At 40.4% G+C, this 25,610-nt stretch overlaps 1 protein-coding gene across 3 annotated transcripts in view; it reads right to left on the bottom strand.

The window, feature by feature from the left end:
- Positions 1 to 25,610, bottom strand: part of CYSTM1 (cysteine rich transmembrane module containing 1) — a 78,147-nt gene that overhangs the window by 35,920 nt on the left and 16,617 nt on the right. For all 3 annotated transcript variants that reach the window (XR_008705095.1, XM_055555377.1, XM_055555376.1), the window contains exon 2: positions 6,618 to 6,841. Coding sequence is in view for 2 of the 3 variants with exons in the window: in XM_055555377.1 (XP_055411352.1) it covers positions 6,618 to 6,841 (224 nt within the window). In the remaining variant the exon portion in view is untranslated. The remainder of the gene's footprint in view (positions 1 to 6,617; positions 6,842 to 25,610) is intronic.

Below are 25,610 nucleotides of genomic sequence, written 5' to 3'. Positions count from 1 at the left end.
TCCTCTGTGATACAGGTGTAAGCCAAACCAAGAGTATCCCTTTAGACAGCTATAAATATGAAAGCCAAGAAGGAAAGTGTGTAAATCCCATTCAAGGGTAGAAAGCACACAGACTCAGCCCAGCCCCCTCTAGGTCATCCTCTATGCTCCAGCCCCAGCGAGCAGAGACACATCTTTCTGGCTAAGTTCTGCCAAATTATAGAATCATTAATGGCAAAATTTAGGGTAATTTACTACACAAAGATCTGTTTAGTCAAGGCTATGGTTTTTCCAGTGGTCATGTATGGATGCGAGAGTTGGACTGTGAAGAAAGCTGAGTGCCGAAGAATTGATGCTTTTGAACTGTGGTGTGGGAGAAGACTCTTGAGAGTCCCTTGGACTGCAAGGAGATCCAACCAGTCCATTCTAAAGGAGATCAGCCCTGGGTGTTCTTTGGAAGGAATGATACTAAAGCTGAAACTCCAGTTTCAGCTCATGCTGAAGAGCTGACTCTTCGTGCCACCTCATGCAAGAGTTGACTCATTGGAAAATACCCTGATGCTGGGAGGGATTGGGGGCAGGAGGAAAAGGGGACGACAGAGGATGAGATGGCTGGATGCATCACCGACTCGATGGACGTGAGTTTGAGTGAACTCTGGGTGATGGACAGGGAGGCCTGGCGTGCTGCAATTCCTGGGGTCGCAAAGAGTTGCACACGACTGAGCGACTGAACTGAACTGAACTGAATGTGTATTACTGCAGGGAGATCCAACCAGTCCATCCTAAAGGAAATCAGTCCTGAATATCCATTGGAAGGACTGATGCTGAAGCTGAAACTCCAATACTTTGGCCACCTGGTGCGAAGAGCTGACTCACTGGAAAAGACCCTGATGCTGGGAAAGATTGAAGGCAGGAGGAGAAGGGGCGACAGAGGATGAGATGGTTGGATGGCATCACTGACTCAATGGACATGAGTTTGAGTGAACTCCGGGAGTTGGTGATGGACAGGGAAGCCTGGTGTGTTGCAGTCTGCGGGGTCACAAAGAGTCGGATGAGACTGAGCGACTAAAGTGACTGACTACATAGTAATAGACACCCAAAACACATGTCAAACTTCCACCTGAGGGAAAAAGCCTTAAATTCTGGTTTGGTAAGACCTGGCTTTCCAAAAGGGTCTTTGAACCAAATCCTTGGGCTGATATAGCTCCTTGCCCAAGTGCTTTTGTTTCCTGAGTTGCTTTTTATAGAGCATCCCTACTCTTATTTCAATAAGAAATCTTGCATATCTAAGAATACTATAAGATTCCTCTCCTCCCTTTCTTTTTCTAGCAAGGTTTTTGCTCCCTGTGTTGCCTCTGTTCCCTCAGTGACCCTTTTTCCCGTCTTATCATTTGGGGCCTTTACTCAGGTCTCTGAAGATCCTCTGTTGTTCGTTAATATTTAAGGCTGAGATTCTATTACTTGCAGTCTTATGAGTCTTGACTAACACAAATGGTGAAGTCTAAACTAAAACAGTAAGAGCAAGGTTGACTGCAGTCAGTCATTTAAGAGGTTCTTTACGGAACATGAAACCTAACTGAATTTGCTGAGAGGAAGTGCTTTGAAAGAAGTCTGTATGGAGTGCAGCTGAAGCACCTAGGAGTGGTAAGTCTACGGAAGTTGTGGGATTCAGGTGGGAAAGTTTCATGGAGGTACTGATATTCTGTGTGATCTCTCTGTAGGATTGGGCAGAATGAGAATGAGGAGCAGGGACTGAAGGGAGCAACATGGCTGGTTTGAGGCCATCCTCAGTGGTGAGAGCCTTAACTCCAAGCCAGGGTAGTTACTGGATGAGACATCTGATAGTCTAATAAGGGGGTGGGTATATTTTTCACATGGGAGGGATGTGAACTGTTAAAAGCAAAGACCAGAGCGTGGTGGACCAATTGCCAAGACGGCCACAGCTCCTCTCACCCTGGATTCCCATGCTGTTTCTCCTAGTGTGTGCCTGTTCAGTTGCATTCAAATCTGCAATCCTATGGACAGTAGCCCGCCAGGTTCCTCTGTCCATGGGATTCTCCAGGCAAGAATACTGGAGTGGGTTGCCATTTCCTCCTCCAGGGGATCTTCCCGACCCAGGGATTGAACCCGTCTCCTGCGTCTCCCACACTGCAGATTCCTTATCACACTGAGCCACCTAGGAAGCCCCTATTCCTCCTAGTGAGATGAAGTCTGTTTTACACCAATGTTTGTAACAGCCATTTATTTATTATTCATAAGATTTAAAAAGAAAATATCCATCAACTAATGAAAGGATGAATAAAATATGGTATATCCATACAGTATTATTTGGCAAAGGAATGGAGCACTGATATTTGCTACAACGTGGATGAACCTTGAAAACATTACACTCAGTAAAAGAAGCCAGTCATAAAAGACTACATATTACATGATTCAAAGTTCAGCACAGACAAATCTACAGAGACAGAAAATAAATTAATGGAGGAGGAGATTTAAGGATATGGGGAGTAACTGCCAAAGAGTCTCTTTTCAGGGTGATGAAAATGTTCTGGAATTAGTGGTGATGGTCACACAACTCTGTGACTACACCAAAACCCATTGGACTGTACACTTGAAGTAGGATAGCTGTATGCTACGCGAATTGTATCTAAACCAAACTGTTACCAAAAAAGCAGAAGTGGGGGAGATGGCATCTATTTCCCCTCCTGCTGAACCTGGCCAGCCTTTGCGCAACAGGATACAGGCCTCACTATTAAAAGCCTGGCAGCTGCTGCTTTCAGACTCTTGAAGGACAGGGAGATGTGCAGAGAGAGGCCTCATAGAGGTAAACGAGGTCTTAGTCATGTGAGTGAGGTCGTCTTGGACATTTCGGCTCCAGCCAGGCTGACAGCTGAATTAAGTCATGCAAGTGACCCCAGGAGAGATCCCCTAAAGCCAACACACTGGACCATGAGAAATAATAAATCACTGTTGTTTTAAGCCACTTAGTTTCTGAGTGATATGTTATACAATAGTAACTGAGCCTCATATTCCACTATAACATGGGACTAATGCCAGAGGGTCACTGTGACAATCATGGGAAGCTAATGCCAATGCAAGAAATATTAACTATTATTATTAAAAATCATCCCCGGAGATCCTTGACATATTGAGGGTGTGCTCCCCAGGGAAGCCTCATTCTCACAAACACCTGCTCCTTCCAATCACATGGTTCCCGAAAAGCTGGTTTGCTGAGAAAAACAAAGGCTTAAAAAAATATAATATCTGAGAAAATGAAATTTGAACTATAAACAGAGTACCAAAAAAGGGTCTGCTTAGATCAGGCATCTACCTACCTTCTTGTACATTCAACACATCTTTATTAAATCCTTACTAATTACCAAACATCAATTAAGAATAGCTAAGACCCCCCTCCAGCTCGGCTGGTAAAGAATCTGCCTGCAATGCGGGAGACCTGGGTTCAATCCCTGGGTTGGGAAGATACCCTGGAGAAGGGAAAGGCTACCCACCCCAACATTCTGGCTTGGAGAATCCCATGGACTGTATAGTCCATGGGATCACAAAGAGTTAGACACAACTGAGCAACTTTCACTTTCACTAAGACCTTAGAATAATTTCCACCTAGGTGGCTGTTAACAGAATGGACTACACACTAGAACTCCAGCTGAGAGATGGCATATGCAGCAGTAGATACATCTAAAATCATCCTGCTAGAGGAAAAAAAACCCTTTAAATTTCTTCAGGGCGCTCAAATTCTCGTGCTTAGAATATAGGCCCCAAAAATGATTCTGACTGAGAATCCCAGGAGCAACAGAGAGAAATAAATGAAACGGGTTCCCTAAAGGTGCATCTCTTAGTGAGGGGGGTCAGGGGGTCCCATTCACAGAATCTGGATCCCCCAGAACCCAGGCTGAGAGAAGGACTTCACCATCTGGCATCGCCTGCCAAGTCTGGTGCAGAATGGGTGTAGGCAATTAACAATACCCAGACTGATGTGAGCGAGAAATCCTGTAGAGAAGGATGTTCAACAGCTTTCAACTGCATTTATGAAATCATGACAAACTGATAACACTGAACTAAAAGAACCTTTTAATCCTAAGAACAATTAAGATCCTATTTTTTCCTCAAAAATGCTGACATAATATTAACACTTAAATGACACCAAAGTTAAGAAAGAGGGCCAAACCCATAAATATTTTCTGCATGAGGGGACAAGGTCCACCGAGCCCAGGAAGCACTTATTCTAGACAAGCTCTGGAACATTCCTATCCACTGAATGCTACTTATAATCAGTACAAACAATACAGGCCCGGAAATGTTTGGAAGGCCTGTACTGCCTGTATTATATAGGCCAGAAGGGCTCTGGGTGAAAGATACAACCTAGGGAGGCACTGGACTGAGTCTATTGTTTAATACAAATGCTGGGCTGACTTTTTTTTAATTGACATATATACTAAAGTGCACAGATATAAAGTTTGAGGCTTGTAAAATGTTTATACCCAGATTAAGATAAAAGCATACTCCTAATACCCAGAAGGTTCCCTGGTCCCTTCCCAGTCAATAACAAACCCCACCCTAGCCCCCCACTCCACTATTTGGATCTCCAGAACCACAGGTTAGTTTGGCTTAGTCTTGAACTGCACATAAACAGAATCATACATTGTGTGGTCTTTTCAGACTGCCTTCTTTCATTCATCACAGGGTTACCTTATTTTGAAACAGAAACCTAGAAACTGAGCTTTATTTTCAGGAAATCCCCCTCTGATGTCACAGACCTGGATGCCAACTATTCTGATTATACTGGTTGTACTTCCTGAACTCCTCCAAGCACACGTTGTAACACTTTAAAACAGAGCCTTGGATTGTAGAAGTTTTTCTTCAAAATAAACTAAATCTTTTAAAGGTATTCAAATCTATTCAACCTTAATATAGCCTCTGACTTAATACCATAAAAGTGTAATCTTTCCCATACTGAGCCCACAACTCCTCTTAAACCTATTTTTCTTCCTTGGTATCCACCCATTCTAAAGAACCCTCAAATTCTGAAATAAAAATAACCTTCAATTCTGTTACTACTTTTGATTAGTGAGGGGTTAAACTATAAAATTTAACCTTAGGGGTTAAACTATTAAACCTTAGGGGTTAAACTGTAAATTAACCTCAGAAAATCTCTGAGGCAGCTTAAGGTTCTAAAATTCAGACGAATGTGGCAGTTCAGAAAAGAGAGGAGAGGGACAACAGCAACAAGATACAGGTACAGAGTCCACAGTTAACCTGTCAGGATTCAGATCTGGGCTCTGCCATTTCTAGCTGGGGGGCCTTGGGCAAGTCATTACTCCACTCTGTGCCTCAATCACTTCCCTGGAAAATGGGAATAACCTCGTAAGACTGTTGCAAGGATTAAATGTGAATGTATATAAAGCTCTTAGGAAAGCACCCGGCACATAATAAGCACTCGGTAAGAATGAGCTATATTCAAAAGCTGGAAGCTCTAAGAGAGCAACTCTGCAAACCGCAAGGTTATAGAGCAGTCACAGCAGTCACCCGGACACACACAGCGCTTCTCAAGGTGTTTCCTTCCAGCCCTTCACAGGCGGCTACTTTTGTAAAATGCAGGACTACAGGCTTGAATGTCACAGCAATGTCAAACTATTTTCAAAGCTTTTAGATGTTTACTCTAAAAATGTTTGCACTTTCTGTATTTACCTCATGGCAGCCTGAAAGCTGCTCACGGACTGGCCCTTGTCTCCGGAGTAAACTTTGAGAAGCACTGTTCTGGCACACAAGACGGACCACGAGCCTGCTGACAACTCAGCCAGCAGGTTACACAGAATTATGAAGACACGTTAGCAAAGAAAACCAACCTCAACAGCAGGGGCAAGAGGATGACTTGAGGGTCAACAAGTTGAGAGATAAAATAATCCCAACAGGCTAAACTTGGAAAACAAAACTGGCTGCCAGAGCAAGAATCCAACTGCTAATTTGCCCCCATTCGCTGCTTGAGGAGGTGCCCTCAGAAAACATGCCGGCCAGGAAGTGATGTGAAGGAAGGAAGGGGTCAAGAGATGTGAAGAAGGAAGCAGAACTGAGTCAACGCTCCTGAGTTAGAAGCCAACCTATGCAGTCAGCAAGCTTTGGGAATGTCAACCACAGCACACAAAGGCCAGAGTTTCTCCTCTGCCAAGGAAAACATGCAAAGCAAACATCTCCTTTGGTGACGTGGGACTGCACATGTGCACCCAGGCACACACAGTCGTCCCTCAGTGTCTGTGGGGACTTACTTGTTCTAGGACCCACATGACACCAACACCTGTGGTGCCTCGAGTGCCTTATATATACATATTTATATGAAAGGCATTGGCATATAACCTACACAAGTCCTTCTGCATGCTTTAAATCACTTATAGATTATTTATAACACCCAACACAATGTAAACGTTGTTTAAATAGTTGTAAATACAACAGGAATGTTATGGGAGTAGTTTCTAGAGTGCAGCAAACTCAAATTCTGCTTTTTGGAAATTTCCAGAATTTCTTTCCCCAAACATTTTCAATCTGGTGGTTGGCTGAACTCATGGGTACGGAACCCACAGACATGGAGGGCCGACTGTGCACCCACCCCATTCACGTCATAGTACCTGTGGTTTTAGGAGGCTCCTGAGGTCCGCCCTGCCAGCCATACTGCGGGTATCCTTGGTAGGGGTACCCGCCCTGAGGAGGTGGGTAGGGTCCCCCTGGAGGTCCTGGAGGGTAGTACCCAGGCCCCATCGGTTGCGATGGATAAGGGGGATACGGGGCCGTCGGACCGGGGCCTGGATACGGCGGAGGGTTCCCTTGGTTCATCAGGGACTTCAGAGTACACCTAGGAGATAAACGGTGAAAGTTATTTGTTTTTAACCTGACAAAATCATTAGAAAAAAACTGTAATCATGAGACAATTTACAAATTGCCTTAGAGATTTCCTAAACCTCTTGCACACTTTCAGCTCTGCCCATTTTGTTTTCTTCTCACTACTGGCAAATATCTTAAGTATCTGATTGCTTTCTGTCTGCCTGCCTCACTAGACGACAGGCTGTGACCCCAGGAATCAGGCCAGGCAGCCACGCCAGCAGTGAGTGACCAGGGACGGGGTAAGGGCTGCTCCGCCCCGGGCGCTGGGTGGCCTGGTCGCTCGCCCCAGACCCCAGCTCTGCGCAGCTGAGCAGTGTGCTCGGTGGCACCGCGCAAAGGGTAGAGCTATTTACAGAGGATGCCAAGCATCTTCTCTGACCATCCAGGCTCCCAGGACTCTGGAGGGCTCACCAGGAACCCCCACTGTCTTACAGTTCCTGTTCTGGGTGCTTTCTTCTGTGAGGGAGGCCACTTCCTCCCAGCACCCAGAGCCTTTTATCCATTTTCTTGATAAGGCCTGAAGTCTGGAGGGGGTCAGCATCTCCTTTCTATCATCTCTGTAGCCCCCGAAGTGCCTGATCAAGGACTTCCTGATTAAAAGCATTACTGCGGAATGCAAAGTCCACACACGCTGGATGAATCGGATACTGCCATCTTGCTGCCTGGTACTTTTACCCCTCTCCTGTGCTGATATGTAATGTTTTATCTAAGTTAATAAAGGAAAGAGTCTCTTGCTCAAAATTTAATAATTTCACCATTAATTCTTTATAACATGCAATCAACAAATTCATAAATGACTCTATAAAAAGAAGAGAACAACTTCTTATAAAGTAATAAATTACTTTTCTTACTTATAAATAAGGTAAGCCTCCCTAAAAAATATGGATTAAAATAGTGGACTTTGCTGGCTGCCCACACAACAACCATATACCCCTTCATAAGAAGTCAGATTTCCAGTTACGGATCCATTCTTTCCTCCTGCAGTTCATGTGCTTCATAGGAAGCTCATTCCTTACCAGCTCCAGGGTAAACCCAGTCTAACCTAAGCCAATCCAGGTGACCCTTTCCTCTTTTCCATCAAGATTGATTCAAGGAATTTAGGACTAAGCCAATCACAAATGGCAACCCTTGGCCACTCGGATTATTTCTAAAGTGGTTTGATCAGTTAAAATCTTAGGGCTCTTCAAACACGCTCCCAAACGTCCTTTTGCCTTAACATAGGCAAACACATAGTCCACCAAGGACATGGGCTACAAATTGCTGACAGCCAATCTTCAGCCCTGAGGGGGTCACCAGCCTTAAGATGAAGTAGGTACTTTAGAAAGGTACAGCAGGAAGAAGGAAAGAAATGGAATTCCAGATGACTTTATCAGTTCAGTTCAGTTCAGTCGCTCAGTCGTGTCCGACTCTTTGTGACCTCATGAATTGCAGCACGCCAGGCCTCCCTGTCCATCAACAACTCCAGGAGTTCACTCAAACTGAGGTCCATCGAGTCGGTGATGCCATCCAGCCATCTCATCCTCTGTTGTCCCCTTTTCCTCCTGCCCCTAATCCCTCCCAGCATTAGGGTATTTTCCAATGAGTCAACTCTTCGCATGAGGTGGCTAAAGTACTGGAGTTTCAGTTTTAGCATCATTCCTTCCAAAGAACACCTAGGACTGATCTCCTTTAGGATGGAATGGTTGGATCTCCTTGCAGTCCAAGGACTCTCAAGAGTCTTCTCCAACACCACAGTTCAAAAGCATCAATTCTTTGGCGCTCAGCTTTCTTCACAGTCCAACTCTCACATCCATACATGACTACTGGAAAAACCATAGCCTTGACTAGACAGACCTTTGTTGGCAAAATAATGTCTCTGCTTTTGAATATGCTATCTAGGTTGGTCATAATCCTGAAAGATGATGCTGTGAAAGTGCTGCACTCAATATGCCAGCAAATTTGGAAAACTCAGCAGTGGCCACAGGACTGGAAAAGGTCAGTTTTCATTCCAATCCCAAAGAATGCTCAAACTACCACACAATTGCACTCATCTCACACGCTAGCAAAGTAATGCTCAAAATTCTCCAAGCCAGGCTTCAGCAATATGTGAACCATGAACTTCCAGATGTTCAAGCTGGTTTTAGAAAAGGCAGAGGAACCAGAGATCAAATTGCCAACATCTGCTGGATCATCAAAAAAGCAAGAGAGTTCCAGAAAAACATCTATTTCTGCTTTATTGACTACGCCAAAGCCTTTGACTGTGTGGATCACAATAAACTGTGGAAAATTCTGAAAGAGATGGGAATACCAGACCACCTGATCAGCCTCTTGAGAAACCTATATGCAGGTCAGGAAGCAACAGTTAGAACTGGACATGGAACAACAGACTGGTTCCAAATAGGAAAAGGAGTACATCAAGGCTGTATATTGTCACCCTGCTTATTTAACTTATATGCAGAATACATCATGAGAAACGCTGGGCTGGAAGAAGCACAAGCTGGAATCGGATTGCCGGGAGAAATATCAATAACCTCAGATATGCAGATGACACCACCCTTATGACAGAAAGTGAAGAGGAACTAAAAAGCCTCTTGATGAAAGTGAAAGAAGAGAGTGAAAAAGTTGGCTTAAAGCTCAACATTCAGAAAACGAAGATCATGGCATCTGGTCCCATCACTTCATGGCAAAGAGACAGGGAAACAGCGGAAACAGTGTCAGACTTCATTTTTTTGGGGGTCCAAAATCACTGCAGATGGTGATTGCAGCCATGAAATTAAAAGATGACTTTATAATAGCTCATAAATCAGACTGAATCCAAACCTAACCTAAGCTACTACCTCTGTAGAATTTCCAGTGCTAGGAGCCAATAGTAAGGTAAGCTAAGGAATCCCTGAGTGATGTTCAAGCAAGCAGACTTTTATGTAGTGCTGACTATGCCTGGCACTGGTCTAAGCAGCGGGGTATAGAAATGAACATGGTTCAAATCCTTCCCTGGACAATGGGTTAAAAAGAGAAACATAAGGATGGTGTTTTTTAGAAAAGGTGGTAAACAGATTACTGGGCTGGAGTAGGGGCTTAAACCCAGTAGGAGGAGGTGTGAGTGAGGAGACTGTCATTTGAAGGAGGTGATAATAAACTGAAACTTTATAATATGGAGTCAGAATGGCTGGACACTCTCTCTTTTGACCACATCTGTCTTCTGTCTCCATTCTTCTTTTTCCAGGGGCCTAACAGGGATTCAGAAAAGAATGGGAGTTCTTTTCCCTCTTTGCTCTCTGGCCTATTCCAACATGGCATCATACTCTGAGCTGAGAATGACTTTCCCTTTAACCTAAGGCAAAGGCTGGTGGTGACTAACACCGCAATCATCACATGAATCTGAGCATACTTAACTGCTGACTACTTCTGCATTTCCTCTCTCCTACCTGGAAGGCTGTGGTAAAGCTAGTGAGCCCTGGCTAATACAGTAATCAGTCTTATTAATCCCCTATGGCTATTCCATTAGTTACAGAACACAGCCATCATAACTATTCTTTCCTAAAATTCAGTGTGTGTGTATAGGGGGTGGGGTCAGTGGGTATCCTCTGAATTGACCTAATTCCATCAAAACTAGTTTAATAACTTCATTAATCCAACAAGACCCTGTAATAATGATTGTTCTCCCTCTAGCAAAATCTAGACCTATATTTCTCTGAAGACACTGCCCTTCTAAAAACAATGAGCAGTGAAAAGGAAAAGAGAACAAAGTATTTAGAAATATCACAACCTCACACCTCAATGTTTCATGACTTTTCTTGATTGATTTCTGTGTATGTATTCCTCACTATTCCTGGGACCCTCAAAACTCTCTCAAATAAATGTATCTTCCCTCTTCTCCCTCAATCATGTTTCCCCCTCATTTTTGGTGCATATCTTTCTCCTGCCTGACAAATTGCTTGATGTCTGGGGTTGGGGGGAACCTCATGTGCTACTCAGAGGCACTTATAAAGAGGATAAACCCAACAGTGCTCTACTGTCACGACCCAACCCTACTGCACACTCTGTCCCTGTTTTCCCAGAACACAATCATCTTAGGGCAATAAAATCTGGATTTATTTTCAGTGTCCTCTAGGCTGGAAAAAAATTCCAAGAAGAGAACATCAAAAATCACAGAAACTCCATCTATGTTGAGATCAAGGATTCCAGAGCTGGCATCTTTTTGAAAAGCAGGAGTTCACCCAGTGGGAATCAATTGTTCCCAAGTTTGCACAGAAGCAAACCCAAGTAAAGAAAGATTCCCTCACATTAACACAGTCTAGTACAAACCATTTAACATAACAAAAATATAAATGAGCTTTAAATTTAAGGTATGATACAAAACTTTAAAACATGAATTTTTCCATTATAAATTTGGTTGGGTGAAATGTAAGCACTGCTCTGGGAGAGTGTGTTATACTGAAGATCAAATGTAAACAGTGGAAACTGCAGCATTAAGGACAGTTCACAGCTCCAAACGGAGACGGCAATGGCAACCCACTCCAGTACTCTTGCCTGGAAAATCCCATGGACAGAGGAGCCTGGTAAGCTACAGTCCATGGGGTCGCTAAGAGTTGGACACGACTGAGCGACTTCCCTTTCACTTTTCACTTTCATGCATTGGAGAAGGAAATGGCAACCCACTCCAGTGTTCTTTCCTGGAGAATCCCAGGGACGGGGGAGCCTGGTGGGCTGCTGTCTATGGGGTCGCACAGAGTCAGACACAACTGAAGCAACTTAGCAGCAGCAGCAGCAGAGCTCCAAAAAAGACCGTTCAAAGCAAGCAGCAGCCAGGATCAATTAAGACTGCATTGAATCCATCTGAAAAAGAATTCAGAGTAATGACAGTAAATATGATCCAAGGTCTCAGAGAAAGAATGGAGGCACAGATCAAGAAGATACAAGAACTGTTTAACAAAGAGGTAGAAAATCTAAAGAATAAACAGAGATGAACACTAACTGAAATGAAAAATATGCTAGAAAAAAATCAATAGCAGAATAAATGAGGCAGAAGGATTGGTAAGTGAGCTGGAAGACAGAACAGTGTAAATTATTGCCATGGAACCGAATAAAGAAAAAATAATGGAAAAAAAAAAAAAGGATGGTCTCAGAGACCTCTGGGACAACACTAAACACACAACTTGCATTATAGGGGTCCCAGAAGGAAAAAAGAAAGGACCTGAAAAAAATACCTGAAGAGATAATAGCTGAAAACTACCCTATCGTGGGAAAGCAAACAGTCATACCCAAGTCCAGGAAGCACAGAGAGTCCCAGGCAGAATAAACCCAAGGAAGAGTGTGCTGAGAGGCATAGTAATCAAACTGACAGAAAATATTAATACATTATTGACTGGGAGATTTCTGCAGAAACTAATGCCTGTGGCTGGCAATTTCTTATGTAAGTGAATACTGAAATGTTTCCAGTCAATAATGCTTGGATAACAGATATATTAATATGTCTCCAGTCATTAAGTTGTTAAAAGCAACAAGGGAAAAGCAACAAATAACATACAAGGGGGAAGTTCTCTGTTGGTCCAGTGGTTAGGATATGGCACTTTCATTGCCATATCCCGAGTTCAAGAACCCTGGTAGAACTAAAATCCCATAAGCTGCACAGTGGAGAAACAAAACCAAAAAAAGAAACCATATATAAGAATTCCCCTAAGGTTATCAGCTGATTTTTCAGCAGAAATTCTGCAGGCCAGAAGGGAGTGGCACACTATATTTAAAGTGATGAAAGGGAAGAACCCACAACCAAGAACTCCACCCAGCTGGACTCTCATTCAAATTTGATGGAGAAATCAAAAGCTTTACAGACAAGCAAGAGCTAAGAGAATTTAGCACGAGCCGACCAACTTTCCAACAAACGCTAAAGGAGCTTCTCTAGGTGGAAAAGAAAAGGCTAAACTAGAAACAGGAAAATTATGAATGGAAAAGCTCACCAGCAAAGCAAACATATAGTAAAGGTAGGAAATCATCCACATACAAATATGATATCAAAACCCGCAATCATAAGAAGAGGAAAGCACAATGCAGGATATTGAAAATGCATTTGAAATTAAAAGACCAGCAACTTAAAACAGTTTTGTTTATATATAGACCACTGTATCAAAACTTCATGGAAACCACAAACCAAAAATCCACAATAGATGAAAAAAAAGAAAAACCAACCCACACACAAAGAAAAGCAATCCAAAACAACACTAAAGTTAGTTATCAAATCACAAGAGACAAGAACAAAGAGGAAAAAAGACTTACAAAAACAAATCCAAAACAATTAACAAAATGGCAATAAGAACATACATACCAATAATTACCCTAAATATAAACGGATTAAATGTTCCAACAGAAGACAGAAACTGCCTGTCTTAAAAAAGACAAGACCTATTTTTCTCTCCCTACAAGAGACCCAATTCAGATCTAGGGATGCATACAGACTAAAAGTGAGGGAACGGAAATCTCCATGCAAATGGAAATCAAAAGAAACCTGGAGTGTCAATACTCATAGCAGACAAAATAGACTTTAAAATAAAGACTGTTACAAGAGACAAGGAAGGACACTACATAATGATCAAGGGATCAATTCAAGAACAAGATATAACAATTGTAAATATATATATGCACCCAACATAGGAGCATCTCAATATTTAAGATAAATACTAACAACCACAAAACGAGGAAATGACAGTAACACAATAATAGTGAGGGACTTTAAGACCCCACTTTCATCAAAGGACAGATCATAAAGACAGAAAATTTAAAAGGAAACACAGGTCTTAAATGACACATTAGACTACAAAGACTTAACTGATATTTATAGAACATTCCATCCCCAAATCAGATGAATACACATTCTTTTCAAGTGCACATGGAACATACTCCAAGAATGATCACATGCTGGGCCACAAAGCAAGTCTCAGTAAATTTAAGAAAATTAAAATAATATCAAACATCTTATCCAACCACAATGCTATGAGATTAGAAATCAATTACAGGGAAAAAACTGTAAAAAACACAGACACGTGGAGGCTAAACACTGTTACTAAACAACCAATGGATCACCAATGAAATCAAGGAGGAAATTAAAAAAAAAAAAAAAAACAAACACCTGTAGACAAACAACAGTGAAAACACAACAACCTAAAACCTACGGGATGCAACAAAAGTAGTTCTAGAAGTAGAGAGAGGTTTATAGCAATATAATCTTACCTCAGGAAACAAGAAAAATATCTAACAACCTAACCTGACATCTAAAGCAACTAGAGAAAGGACAAACAAAACCCAAAGTTAATAAAAGGAAATAAATCCTAAAGATTAGAGCAGAAATAAATGAAATAGACACACACACACACACAAACCCAGAAACAATCAATGAAATTAAAAGCTGGTTCTCTGAAAAGATAAAATTGATAAACCTTTAGTCAGATTCATCATGAAAAAAGGGAGAGTGCTCAAATCAATAAAATAGAAATGAAAAAGATATTACACTGACACCACAAAAATACAAACGATCATAAGAGACTACAAACAACTATATGCCAATAAAATGGACAACCTAGAAGAAATGGACAAATTCTTAGAAAGGTACAAACTTGCAGAACTGAACCAAGAAGAAATAGAAAATATGAAAAGATCAATCACAAGTACTGAAACTATGATTTAAAATTCCCAACAAAGAAAAGTCCAGGACCAGATGGCTTCACAGGCAAATTCTATCAAACATTTAGAGAAAATTGTACATCTACCCTTATGAAACTATTCAAAAAAAATTTCAGAGAAAGGAACACTCCTTAATTCATTCTATGAGGCCACCATCACCCTGCTACTAAAACCTGACAAAGATGCTACAAAAATAGAAAATTAGAGGCCAGTATCACTGATGAACATAAATGCAAAAATACTCAACAAAATACTAGCAAATCAAAGTCAACAATATATTAAAAGGCTTATACATCATAATCAAGTGGAATTTATCCCAGGGATGCAAAGACTCTTTAATATACACAAACCAATCAATGTGATACACCATCAACAACCTGAAGAATAAATACGATCATCTCAATAGATGCAGAACAACTTTATGACAAAATTCAACATCCATTTATGATAAAACTCTCCAGAAAGTGGGCATAGAGGGAGCTAACCTCAACATAATAAAGGCCATATATGACAAACCCACAGCTAACCTCACACTCAATGGTGAAAAGCTGAAAGCATTTTCTCTAAGATCAGGAACAAGAGAAGGATGTCCCCTCTTGCCACTGTTACTCAACATAGTGTTGGAAGTCCTAGCCATGGCAATCAGAGGAGAAAAAGAAATAAAAGGAATTCAAACTGCAGAAGAAGTAAAACTTTCACTCTTTACAGATGGCATGATACTATACATAAAAAATCCTAAAGAGGCTACTGGGTAACTACTAGAGTTCATCAAGGAACTTGGTAACATTGTAGAATACAAAATTAACACACAGCAATCTGTTGCATTTCTCTACACTAACAATGAAAGAGAATTAAAGAAACAATCCCATTTTCCATTGCATCAAAAAGAATGAAATACCTAGTAATAAACCTGCCTAAGGAGACAAAAGACCTGTACTCTGAAAACTGTAAGACACTGATGAAAGAAATCGAAGATGACACAAACAGATGGAAAGAAATACCATGTTCTTGGACTGGAAGAATCAATATTGTCAAAATGACTATAACACTCAAGGCAATCTACAGATTCAATGCAATCCCTATTAAATTACCAGTGGCATTTTTCACATAACTAGAACAAAACATTTAAAAATTTTTATGGAGACACAAAAGACCCTGAATAGTCAAAGCAATTTTGAGAAAGAAAAATGGTTGAAGGAGTTAGGTTCCCTGACTTCAGACTATACTACAAAGCTAGAGTCATAAAAACAATATGGTACTGGCACAAAAACAGAAATATAGACCAATGGAACAGGATAGAAAACCCAGAAATAAAGCCAAGCTACTATGGTCAATTAATCTATGACAAAGGAAACAAAAATATACAATGGAGGAAACAGAGTCTCTTCAATAAGTGGTGCTGGGAAAACTGGACAGCTACATGTAAAAGAATGAAATAATTTTTTTTTAAACACCATACACAGAAATAAACTCAAAATAGATTAAAAGACCTAAATATAAGACCAGATACTATAAAACTTAGAGGAAAACAGTCAGAATGCTCTATGACATAAAACACAGCAATGTCTTTTTCATCTGACTCTGAAAGTAATGGAAATAAAAACAAAAATAAACAAATAGGACCTAATTAAACTCAAAAGCTTTTGCACAGCAAACTATAAACAAAGTGAAAAGACAACCCACAGAATGGGAGAAAATATTTGCCAATGATGTGACCAACAGGGATTAATCTCCAAAATATACAAACAACTCATGTACCCCAACATCAAAGAAACAACCTAATCAAAAAACAGGCAGAAGACCTAAATAGACATTTCTCCAAAGAAGACATACAGATGGCCAATAGGCACATGAAAAGATGCTCAACATTGCTAATTATCTATCACTTCACATCAGTCAGCACGGTCATCATCCAAAAGTCTATGAACAACAGATACTGGAGAGGGTGTGGAGAAAAGGGAAGCCCTCCCTACACCGTTGGTGGGAATGTACACTGGTGCGGCCCCTAAGGAGAACAGTACAAAGGTTCCTTAAAAAACTAAAAACAGAGCTACTATATGATCCAGCAATTCCACTCCTGGGCACATATCTGGAGAAAACCACGGTTTGCAAGGATTTGTTGTTTAGTTATAAACCATGTCTGATTCTTTTGCAATCCCATGTCTTAATTCATGCACCCATATGTTTACTGCAGCACTGTTTACAATAGCCAAGACATGAAAGCAACCTAAGTGTCCATCAACAGATGAACAGATAAAGATGTGGTACATACGTACAATGGAATATTGCTCAGCCATAAAAACAATAATGTCATTTGCAGCAACATGGATGGACCTGGAGATTATCATAACTAAGTGAAGTAAGACAGACAGACAAAGACAAATATCATATGATAATGCTTATATGCAGAATCTTAAAAAAAGATGATACAAATGAACTTATTTATAAAACAGAAACAGACTTAGAGAACAAATTTATGGTAACTGAAGGGGAAACATGAGTTTGGGATTGACATATACACACTATATTTAAAATAGATAACCAACAAGGGCCTACTGTATAGCACAGGGAACTCTACTCAATCTAAATGGGAAAAGAATCTGAAAAAGAACAGATACCTAAATATGAATAACTGAATTACTTTGCTATATACCTGAAACTAACACAACATTATAAATCAACTATAACCCAATATAAAATAAAAACTTTTTTAAAAGACTGCATTGAACAGTATCTGATGATCCCACTCAAGACATGCTCGAAGTCACAGGATTTTCAGTCATTCAACCATAAAATGAGAAGAGTAGAAACTATTCTTTCAGAAAGTGGTCCATGGAGATAACAGTCAAAGACCTCAGTAAAGTAGAGATGAAGGAAAGAACAGTTTTTCAAAGTTGTTAGTTTTTAAATGACAAGATACCTGGTATCTTGGCACTGACCTTGCAGGCAGTAGGGTGGAGAATGTTCCTCTGGAAAAACTGAGCAGCCCCAAGGGGAAAAATATATTGATAATGATACTCGAGAGTGCAAAGAAATGACTCACCCAGTTATTCCACAATAAAACCCATGAACAGAGAACTTCTAATCGACTTTTTATTGCCTCATAAATAAATGAATGAACAAGGATTATCAAGACATTTGCGGAAAGCCTGCAACATAAAAGAGCAAAACAAAAAAGAAAAAAGAAAGAAAACCCAAATGTCCAAAAAAACCAAAACAATAAATTATGGTATATCTATATAATAGTTTCTTTGCACTTATTTTTAATTTGCTTTCAAAGCATGATATAATATTAAGTGTAAGAAAAATGCAATAGCATGATCCTGATTTTCTTTAAAATAAATATTAATAAAGGATCAATGTTACAGAATCAAGAATCCTACAAGAGACCCACATAGTAGTCACCTAATTTAATAGAAAGGTACCACTGCAACTCAGAAAGTAAAAATTAGTCTTTTCAATAAATAGTGCCAACTATTCTTATGGGAGAAAAAAAAATGATCTCCATCCTTATAAACCATGAATAATTCATACTACACCATGGATTTTTATATAAAAGCTAAAGCAATCATACCTTTAGAACAAAGTTTATAATATATTCATGACTCAGGCAGTATTTACCTTATGACCTAGCAACTTTTCTCTTAGAAATACACTGAAGTAAAATGAGTGCATAAGCACACCAAAGACATATGCAAGAATCGTCAGTGACTTCCCTGGTGGTCCAGTGGTTAAGATTCTGCACCTCCAATACAGGGGGTGTGGGTGCTATCTCTGGTCAGGGAACTAAAGATCCCATATGCTGTGTGATCCGGACCAAAAAAAAAAAGGTCAAAGCAGCTTGATTTATTATAGCCTCAAACTGGAAACTATCCAAATGTTCATCAACAGCAGAACAGAAAGATTACAGTATAGTCTATCAAATAGAAACTGCCCACCAATAAGGAAAGAATGATTACTATCTGCAGCAACGTGGATGAGTCAAACAGATAATGATCAATGAAAGAACCTAGACTTCATATTGTTAAGATTCCATTTATATGAGGTTCAAGAACAGCCAAAACGAATCTACGGATATTGACTGGAAGAGGCACTGGAGGTGACTTCTGGGATAATGGAGATGTTCCCATCTTAAGCTGAGTCATGATTACATGAATACCCCTGGAGTTGTACATTAAGATTTTCATGCTTTAAGTGTACAGTAACAGTAGACAAATAAAATTTGGCTAGATGGGGAAAAAAAAAGCATTTATAGTGGTTTTCCCTGGGTGCCAGAATTACAGGCAATTGTTATTTATTCTGTATTTTTAAACATTTCAGTCAGAAAAAAATTGTTTTCTTAGTGCTTTTTGGTGTTTTCATGCTACCCACCTATTTTTTTTTTAATAGCTAGAATGCCTCTGTAAACCTTCTGTCTCCTTCTAGTACTAATTTCCCTTCCTATTACTAAAAATTCTCCTTTATGGATAAACTACTTTATATCTGCTCATCACTGCTTTTTACAGTGATTTTTGTAATTGTGATTTTTTTTTTTTTTTGGTTATACCACGAGGCATATAGGATCTTAGTTCCCAACCAAGGATCAAATCTGTGCCGCCTGCCGTATAAGCTCAGAGTCTTAACCACTGAACAGCCAGGCAAGTCCCATGATTCTTTTCTTCACAAGACACCACAGTTCCTTAAGCTGTTTAAATGTTTTCTTCTGCTTCAAACTGAGAAGTCATTTGGCTAAGTAACAAACTTGGGGTTAAAAAAAAATTTCTCTAGGTTACATACAGACTTTCCCCACCTTGGAACTATTCTTACATTCAAAGCCAGAAGTTATGCTTATCCCTCTCCCTTTACATATCCTTTTGGGGATTTTACAAAACTGCAAAGTTTGAAAACATGAAAGCTGATCTTATTCTAAAGACCTCTGTGTCTTTTTTTGAACTCCCTAATTAGCTGGCCTTTTAATAGGATCTTTGTGAATAGATTATTTTGTATTCTAGGTCACTCAGGTTTTTTTTTTATTCTCATACCCATAATTTTGGGTATGACTGTGCTAAAAAAAAGCTTTAGAATTACTAGTTCTGTGCTGCTCTATCATCTCAGGTTTATAGTTTTCGTTAATTTTGGTGTTGACATGTTTGTTTATTCTATTCACAGTCATCTGGCCATTCTAAAAAAAGCAGAGACAACAGGTCAGGGGAGTCAGAGAAGGCTTTTAAGAAGAAGCAACGATCACACCGAGAATTAGGCAGAAAGAGGAATTCAGATTACTCAAACCTCACACTCTTGTCAGAGACAACACTCAAAAACAACCTTGCTAACAGTAAACTTTCAGGATCATTGCAGCTTCTTTTTCTCTTATTTTTATAACTTTTTCTAGGTATTCTTTATATCTTTTAATAGGATTCATGCAATTTTGTTTTGCAGAAAACTATAGGCAACCCTGATCATTTGTTTATTCAACATTAAGTATTTACTACCTGACAGGCCCAGTAATGAGGATATCAGAGGAAGAACTAACTCTGGCTGGCTTGCTCTTCCTCTTCAGTACCTCTGGTAATAAAAATAAAATTATCTTTTCCATTTGTTGGTTACTGCATCATATGGAAAAGTCTGGAAGTTCACCAAATTTCAAGAGTATGGTGTGGGTGGTTTGGCTAAACAGACCAGATGCTTTGCCTGGTTCAGAGGGCAGTTATTTCAAAGAGTTACTCAAGTTTATTGAAACTCATGTACAAGTAGAGAATGACCCTGCCAACAGAGGAAGTGGGCCACATAGTGTGAGTCTGCTGTGGGCCAAGAAAAGAAGCAACGGCATCAAATCTGAACCCCAAAGCCACAAGAACAGGCATTCCACAGCCACAAGCCTTCATCTAGGAAGAACCTACTCCTGACATGCAAGCTTCACACTGGGGCCCTGGGGAACAGCAACAGCAAGGGTTCACTTCAACTGAATTTTTTTTTTTTTTGGCCATGCTGCATGGCTTATGGGATCTTAGTTCCTGGACCAGGGATTGAACCTGTGGCCTCCTCAGTGAAAGCACAGAGTATTAACCACTGGACCACCAGGGAATTCCCAGGATTCCCTTCTAAAAGGTGGCAGTGACATTCACGATAACAGAGCAACACCAGGAGACTCTGACAGTTGATACTGTGACATAGACAAGATCTTTGTTTTTATGACTTCCTCACGATGGGTAACACGTTTGGCTGTGTTACCATTTCCTAAGTTGTTTTTCTTTGGGGAACAGGTGGGAAGGAGACAACCTGCTGTTTTATTCATTACTGTCTAAATACTGATTCTGGTATCAATCTCCCAAATATTATTAACCATCCCTACTTCATTCATGATCTTTTGTTTGCCAGAGAGTTAACTGGGCCTGGAGCTGTCCTCACATAATGAATGAATGAATAAACCAGGGCATGCCTTTTGTATCAGCATTTTGGCTTGTGGCTTTAGCATAGTAGCCTCTCAGTGGAATGCACAATGACACAGAGCTCAGAAATGGGCTCTTCACTGAACAAGGGCCTCAAAATGAACAAGGGAGGCAAAAAAATAATAGTGAATCATCCACCCCTGGAGGCCCTGTCCTAGAGTAATGAAGAATTTCACAGACTGTCTTGTTTCCCCTTCTTACAAAGGCTATAAAAACTATTTATTGCTTATATAACTGAGTTACACATGAAACTAAAAAAATCTACAAATTGTTTAGTAACATGGCTTGCTAAAGCCACTCAGGTAACTGCTTTAAGCCACTATCTCCAAAATTAAACTAACACAAAGATATAAGCATTCTCCATTTGTCCTGATATATTAGATGAAGAACAATGAAGTCTGAAAAGTCATACACACGTTAATAATCCACAATAGGTCAATATTATTTGAAAACCTGGCTATAGCCAATCTCATCTCCCTCCAACAATAAACTTGCAGCCTTGGAGACTGTGAGAATCCAGAGAAGTTCCCCTCAACACAGAAAACATATCATCTGCTAAAATCTCACTGCATAAAGCTTTCTATACAGAATCTCTGGCTGGATCCTAGGCCTGTCACTCCCTAAGGAATAAGATATATAACCTTTACTAAACAGCCCTCAAAAAAAAAAAAAGCTTCCTGAATTACTCAACCATCAAAAAGAATGAAATAACATGGATGGACCTAGAGATTACCATACTAAGTGAAGCAAATCAGAAAGAGAAAGACAAATACCATATGCTATCACTTACATGTGGAATATAGAAGACAACACAAGTCAACATATCTGCGGAACATAAACAGACTCGCGGATACAGAGAACTGACTTGTGGTTGCCAATGGGGAGAGGGAGTAGGGGAGGAAAGGACTGAAGTCTGGGATTAGCACAGGCAAACTTTTATGTATGCGACGGATAACAACAAGGTCCTACTGAATAGCACAGGGAACTATATTCAATATCCTGTGACAAGTTATGAGGGAAAAGAATATGGATAGAATATATATGTATGACTGAGTCACTCTGCTGTACAGCAGAAATTGACACAGCATTGTAAATCAACTATACCTCAATAAAATTTAAAAAGAGAAATGCAAATGCAAAAACAACAAAAATCGCTCCCTGAAAATATCTACCAACAACTAAAATAGTGTATGCTGAACCATCCAGGCATCAGAATCCCATTCCTCTCTAATGTTTGGAGGAAACACCCTTTCTTTTTATTGAGAGTTCATTCTTTTTCCTTATAAATTCTTCAATAAAGACTCATTTTTAAGTGAAACTTTCAAATAATAAAAAGAAGTCTATTCTATGAACGAGAAATTCCTCCTTTAGGATTTATCCTACAGGTATAGACTAGTGCCAGTATGCCAAAAAAAAAAAAACCCACCACTTACACAATTTTATACCACAAACACAAATATTTACTATAACATTTGTTTACAACTATATAACATATTATATATAAAATACATACAAATACATATATATTTGTTTGTTGTTTAGTCACTAAGTCACGTCCAACTCTTCCTCTGTGCATGATATTTCCCAGGCAAGAATACTGGAGTGGGTTGCCATTTCCTTCTCCAGGGGATCTTCTCCACCCAGGGATAGAACCTGAATCTCCAGCATTGGCAGGCTGATTCTTTGCCACCACAAACACAAATATTTATTATAATATTTGCTTATAATAACTATATAACATATATTATATATAAAATACATACACATACATAAATGATAGGTAACATCCTAAAGGTCCACCAATATGGGGACAGTTAAATAAGCAATGGAATTTCCAAACCACAGAATTTCTATTTGACCCTTAAGAAGAATGAGGTAGAATTATATGCACTGATAATGGAAAAGTGCGAACACAGTGAAAAAAGCAAATTACAATACAAAGCATTCTTACTATCTCATTTGGGTTTAAAAATAAAGTTCTATTTCTAGACCTGAATAGGTTACAGTTATATTAGTGAATATAATTATTCATTAAACTGTACTTTTTTTGTCATACACACTTTTCTACACAGTTGGCCCTCTGTATCTGCAGGTTTCACAACCTTGGATTCAACCAACAGCAAATTAAAAATATTCAGAAAAAAAAAATCCCAGAGAGTTCCAGAAAGGAAAGCTTGAATGGCAACCATTTATAAAGCATTTACAATGTGTTAGGTATTACAAGTAATCCAGAGATAATTTAAAGTATTCAGAGGATATGCATAGGTTATATGCAAATACTATGTCATTTTATCTAAGAGATTTGAACATCCACATAATTTTGGTGAGAGGGTCCTGGAACTACTGAGAGGTGACTATACATGGTAAAAAATGGAAATTATCTTTAGGTAAAGTCTATTCATAGCTTTTAGGAGAACCCAGGTGGTGCAGTAGAAAAGAATCCACCTGTCAATACAGGAGACACAGGAGACTCAGGTTCAATCCCTGGACGGGAAAAATCCCCTGGAGGAGGGAATGTACCCACTCCAGGATCCTTGTCTGGACAGTTCCATGGACAGAGGAACCTGGCGGGCTATAGCTCATAAGGTCGTGAAGAGTCGGACACGACTGAACAGGCACACAACCTATTTCTTAACTTATTGAGCTGGAAAGCCACGCTTCTAGATGCTTCCAACAACCATCCAACTACTACTGAGAATATGTTTTGTTCCAGCTTCAGGGCAGGATCCACAGCTGTGAACAGACCCATAGATTCTAGGCGAACCTCACCAAGGGCTCCTTCTCCAGCCTTTATTAATCTTGGATGGCTCTCTGCAGAAACCACAGGACACCTGAATGCAGGGCAGACTACTGTCTTCAGCTTCTGGAAGGACTCCTCAAAGGTGGACCTCACTCAGCCCCTTGTCTGACAGACAGCTCCCCAAATGCCAGCAATTCCCCCACCTCTCACTACCTCCTTTGGAACTCCAATGTCCAGCTTCATCCGGCCATAAGTTCAGGGACTCTGGTCAGTACCCCACTAATGTAGCTATCTGAAAGCCATGGGGAAGTGAAGACTGGCTCCTCCTCAGGAAGAAAGGCTGGGATCTCTGAATTACATCTAGTCACTGGGATGTACAAGATGGCATTGTCACTCTGCAACTTCAAACAGCCAGTCCTCAAAGTGACAATGGAGAGAAAATGAGTTCAGCAAGAGGGAGGGCAGAAGCGAAAGCAGCAGTGAACAGAAGGAAAAGTAAAAGGGAAGAAAGCTGTTAATAGAGAAAGTGAGTTGAGGAGATGAAAGGACAGGTTAGAGCAGGGAGAGAGAAAAAAGGGAGGAACTCTGCCCCCTGCTAACTTGAGAGGACACACTAGAAAGGCACAGGTCCGTCCCTCCTACAAGCTGACGAGGCCACTTCCCAGGCCAGGTCCCCCACCAGCACGGCCCCTGAAAGACGGGCTCTGCCTGCCCCCTCCCAGAGCATTAGACTAGGCTTTGTGGGATAGCTGAAATCTTGATAGCTTAGAAAGAGGCCCCTACAGCTTCATGTGCTGGTAATTTAACTGAGCACTCCTGGTTCCTGCCGGCTACCAGACCGGCCCTGGCTTTGCTTCATCATTAAAGCAAGCTCTCCTGACCCTCTGCAGGAGCCGCAGCTCAGTCAGCACCGCAGGGCGGCTTCAAAGGACAAGAGTGGATTTCATTGCGCACCAGCAAGTACCAGTCACACCTGCCATGTGGTCACCCCAAGGACCAGACAACCCAGGGCAGTTCATTTCTTCCTCCTTTCTTTTCTTCATTTTCTTAGAATTTTTAAAATAGGCATTACAGACAAAAAGGTTACACAAAACAGAGGCTAGATGCTAACTTCAGAGTTCTATCATTAGTTACACCCACCAAGAGCAACTGTATGTTAATATATGGAAGCCAAGGAGATCAAAGGAGTATGGGGTGGTAATTACTTGAAACCAAAACAAAAAACACAAACTGCATCCACCCTGAGCAAAATTTTGAGTTTTCCAAGCACACACTTGCACAGGAAGAGCAATAGAACACAGCACCAATAAAGTCACATCCTTGGCAGAGGGCCTAGAACTTATTGATGATATAGTATACAGGTTCACCACCACCCAGACCTCCTTTTGGCAAACCTATCAAAACAGCAGTGGTTTCAACTGACTGCATGCATTTCTTTTTAGTTCCTAGACCCTTCACTCTGCTGTCTTCCTGGTATCACAGAGCCACTAGGAGTGTCAAGAGGTGGGGTTCAAGGGGCCCGCTCTGAAACCTGGCTACCCTCAAACCATCCCTATCACCTGTCTACTGCCGCCCGAAAAAACTCACAGTGAGTCGTATCTTTGGATGAAGGCAGTATTTTTCCAAGTGGGATACACGGCAGGTGTGGGGAATGTGGACAATTGTAACAGTTATGCTTTTTAAGATTTGCCTTTGTCAGGTGATAGCTGTTTCCAATTTAAGCCAATCATAGTTCCCCCCTGAAATAACTTCTGGAGGGTTTTTTTTTAAATGGCACATTTTAAAGAAAAAAATGTTAACAGTACTGATGGCAAAGAAATAAGACAAAAATCATGCAGGTGGAATACAAATGAACTGTGAGAAAGAGGTAAAGCATCCACCTCCAAGCCCTTTGACTTTGCATGCAACTAGCCCTCACT

This window comes from Bubalus kerabau, chromosome 1 (assembly GCF_029407905.1).
Source record: "Bubalus kerabau isolate K-KA32 ecotype Philippines breed swamp buffalo chromosome 1, PCC_UOA_SB_1v2, whole genome shotgun sequence".
Classification (NCBI taxonomy): domain Eukaryota; kingdom Metazoa; phylum Chordata; class Mammalia; order Artiodactyla; family Bovidae; genus Bubalus; species Bubalus kerabau.
Note: the sequence above shows the minus strand (reverse complement) of the source record. Positions and strands in the feature narration are given on the sequence as shown.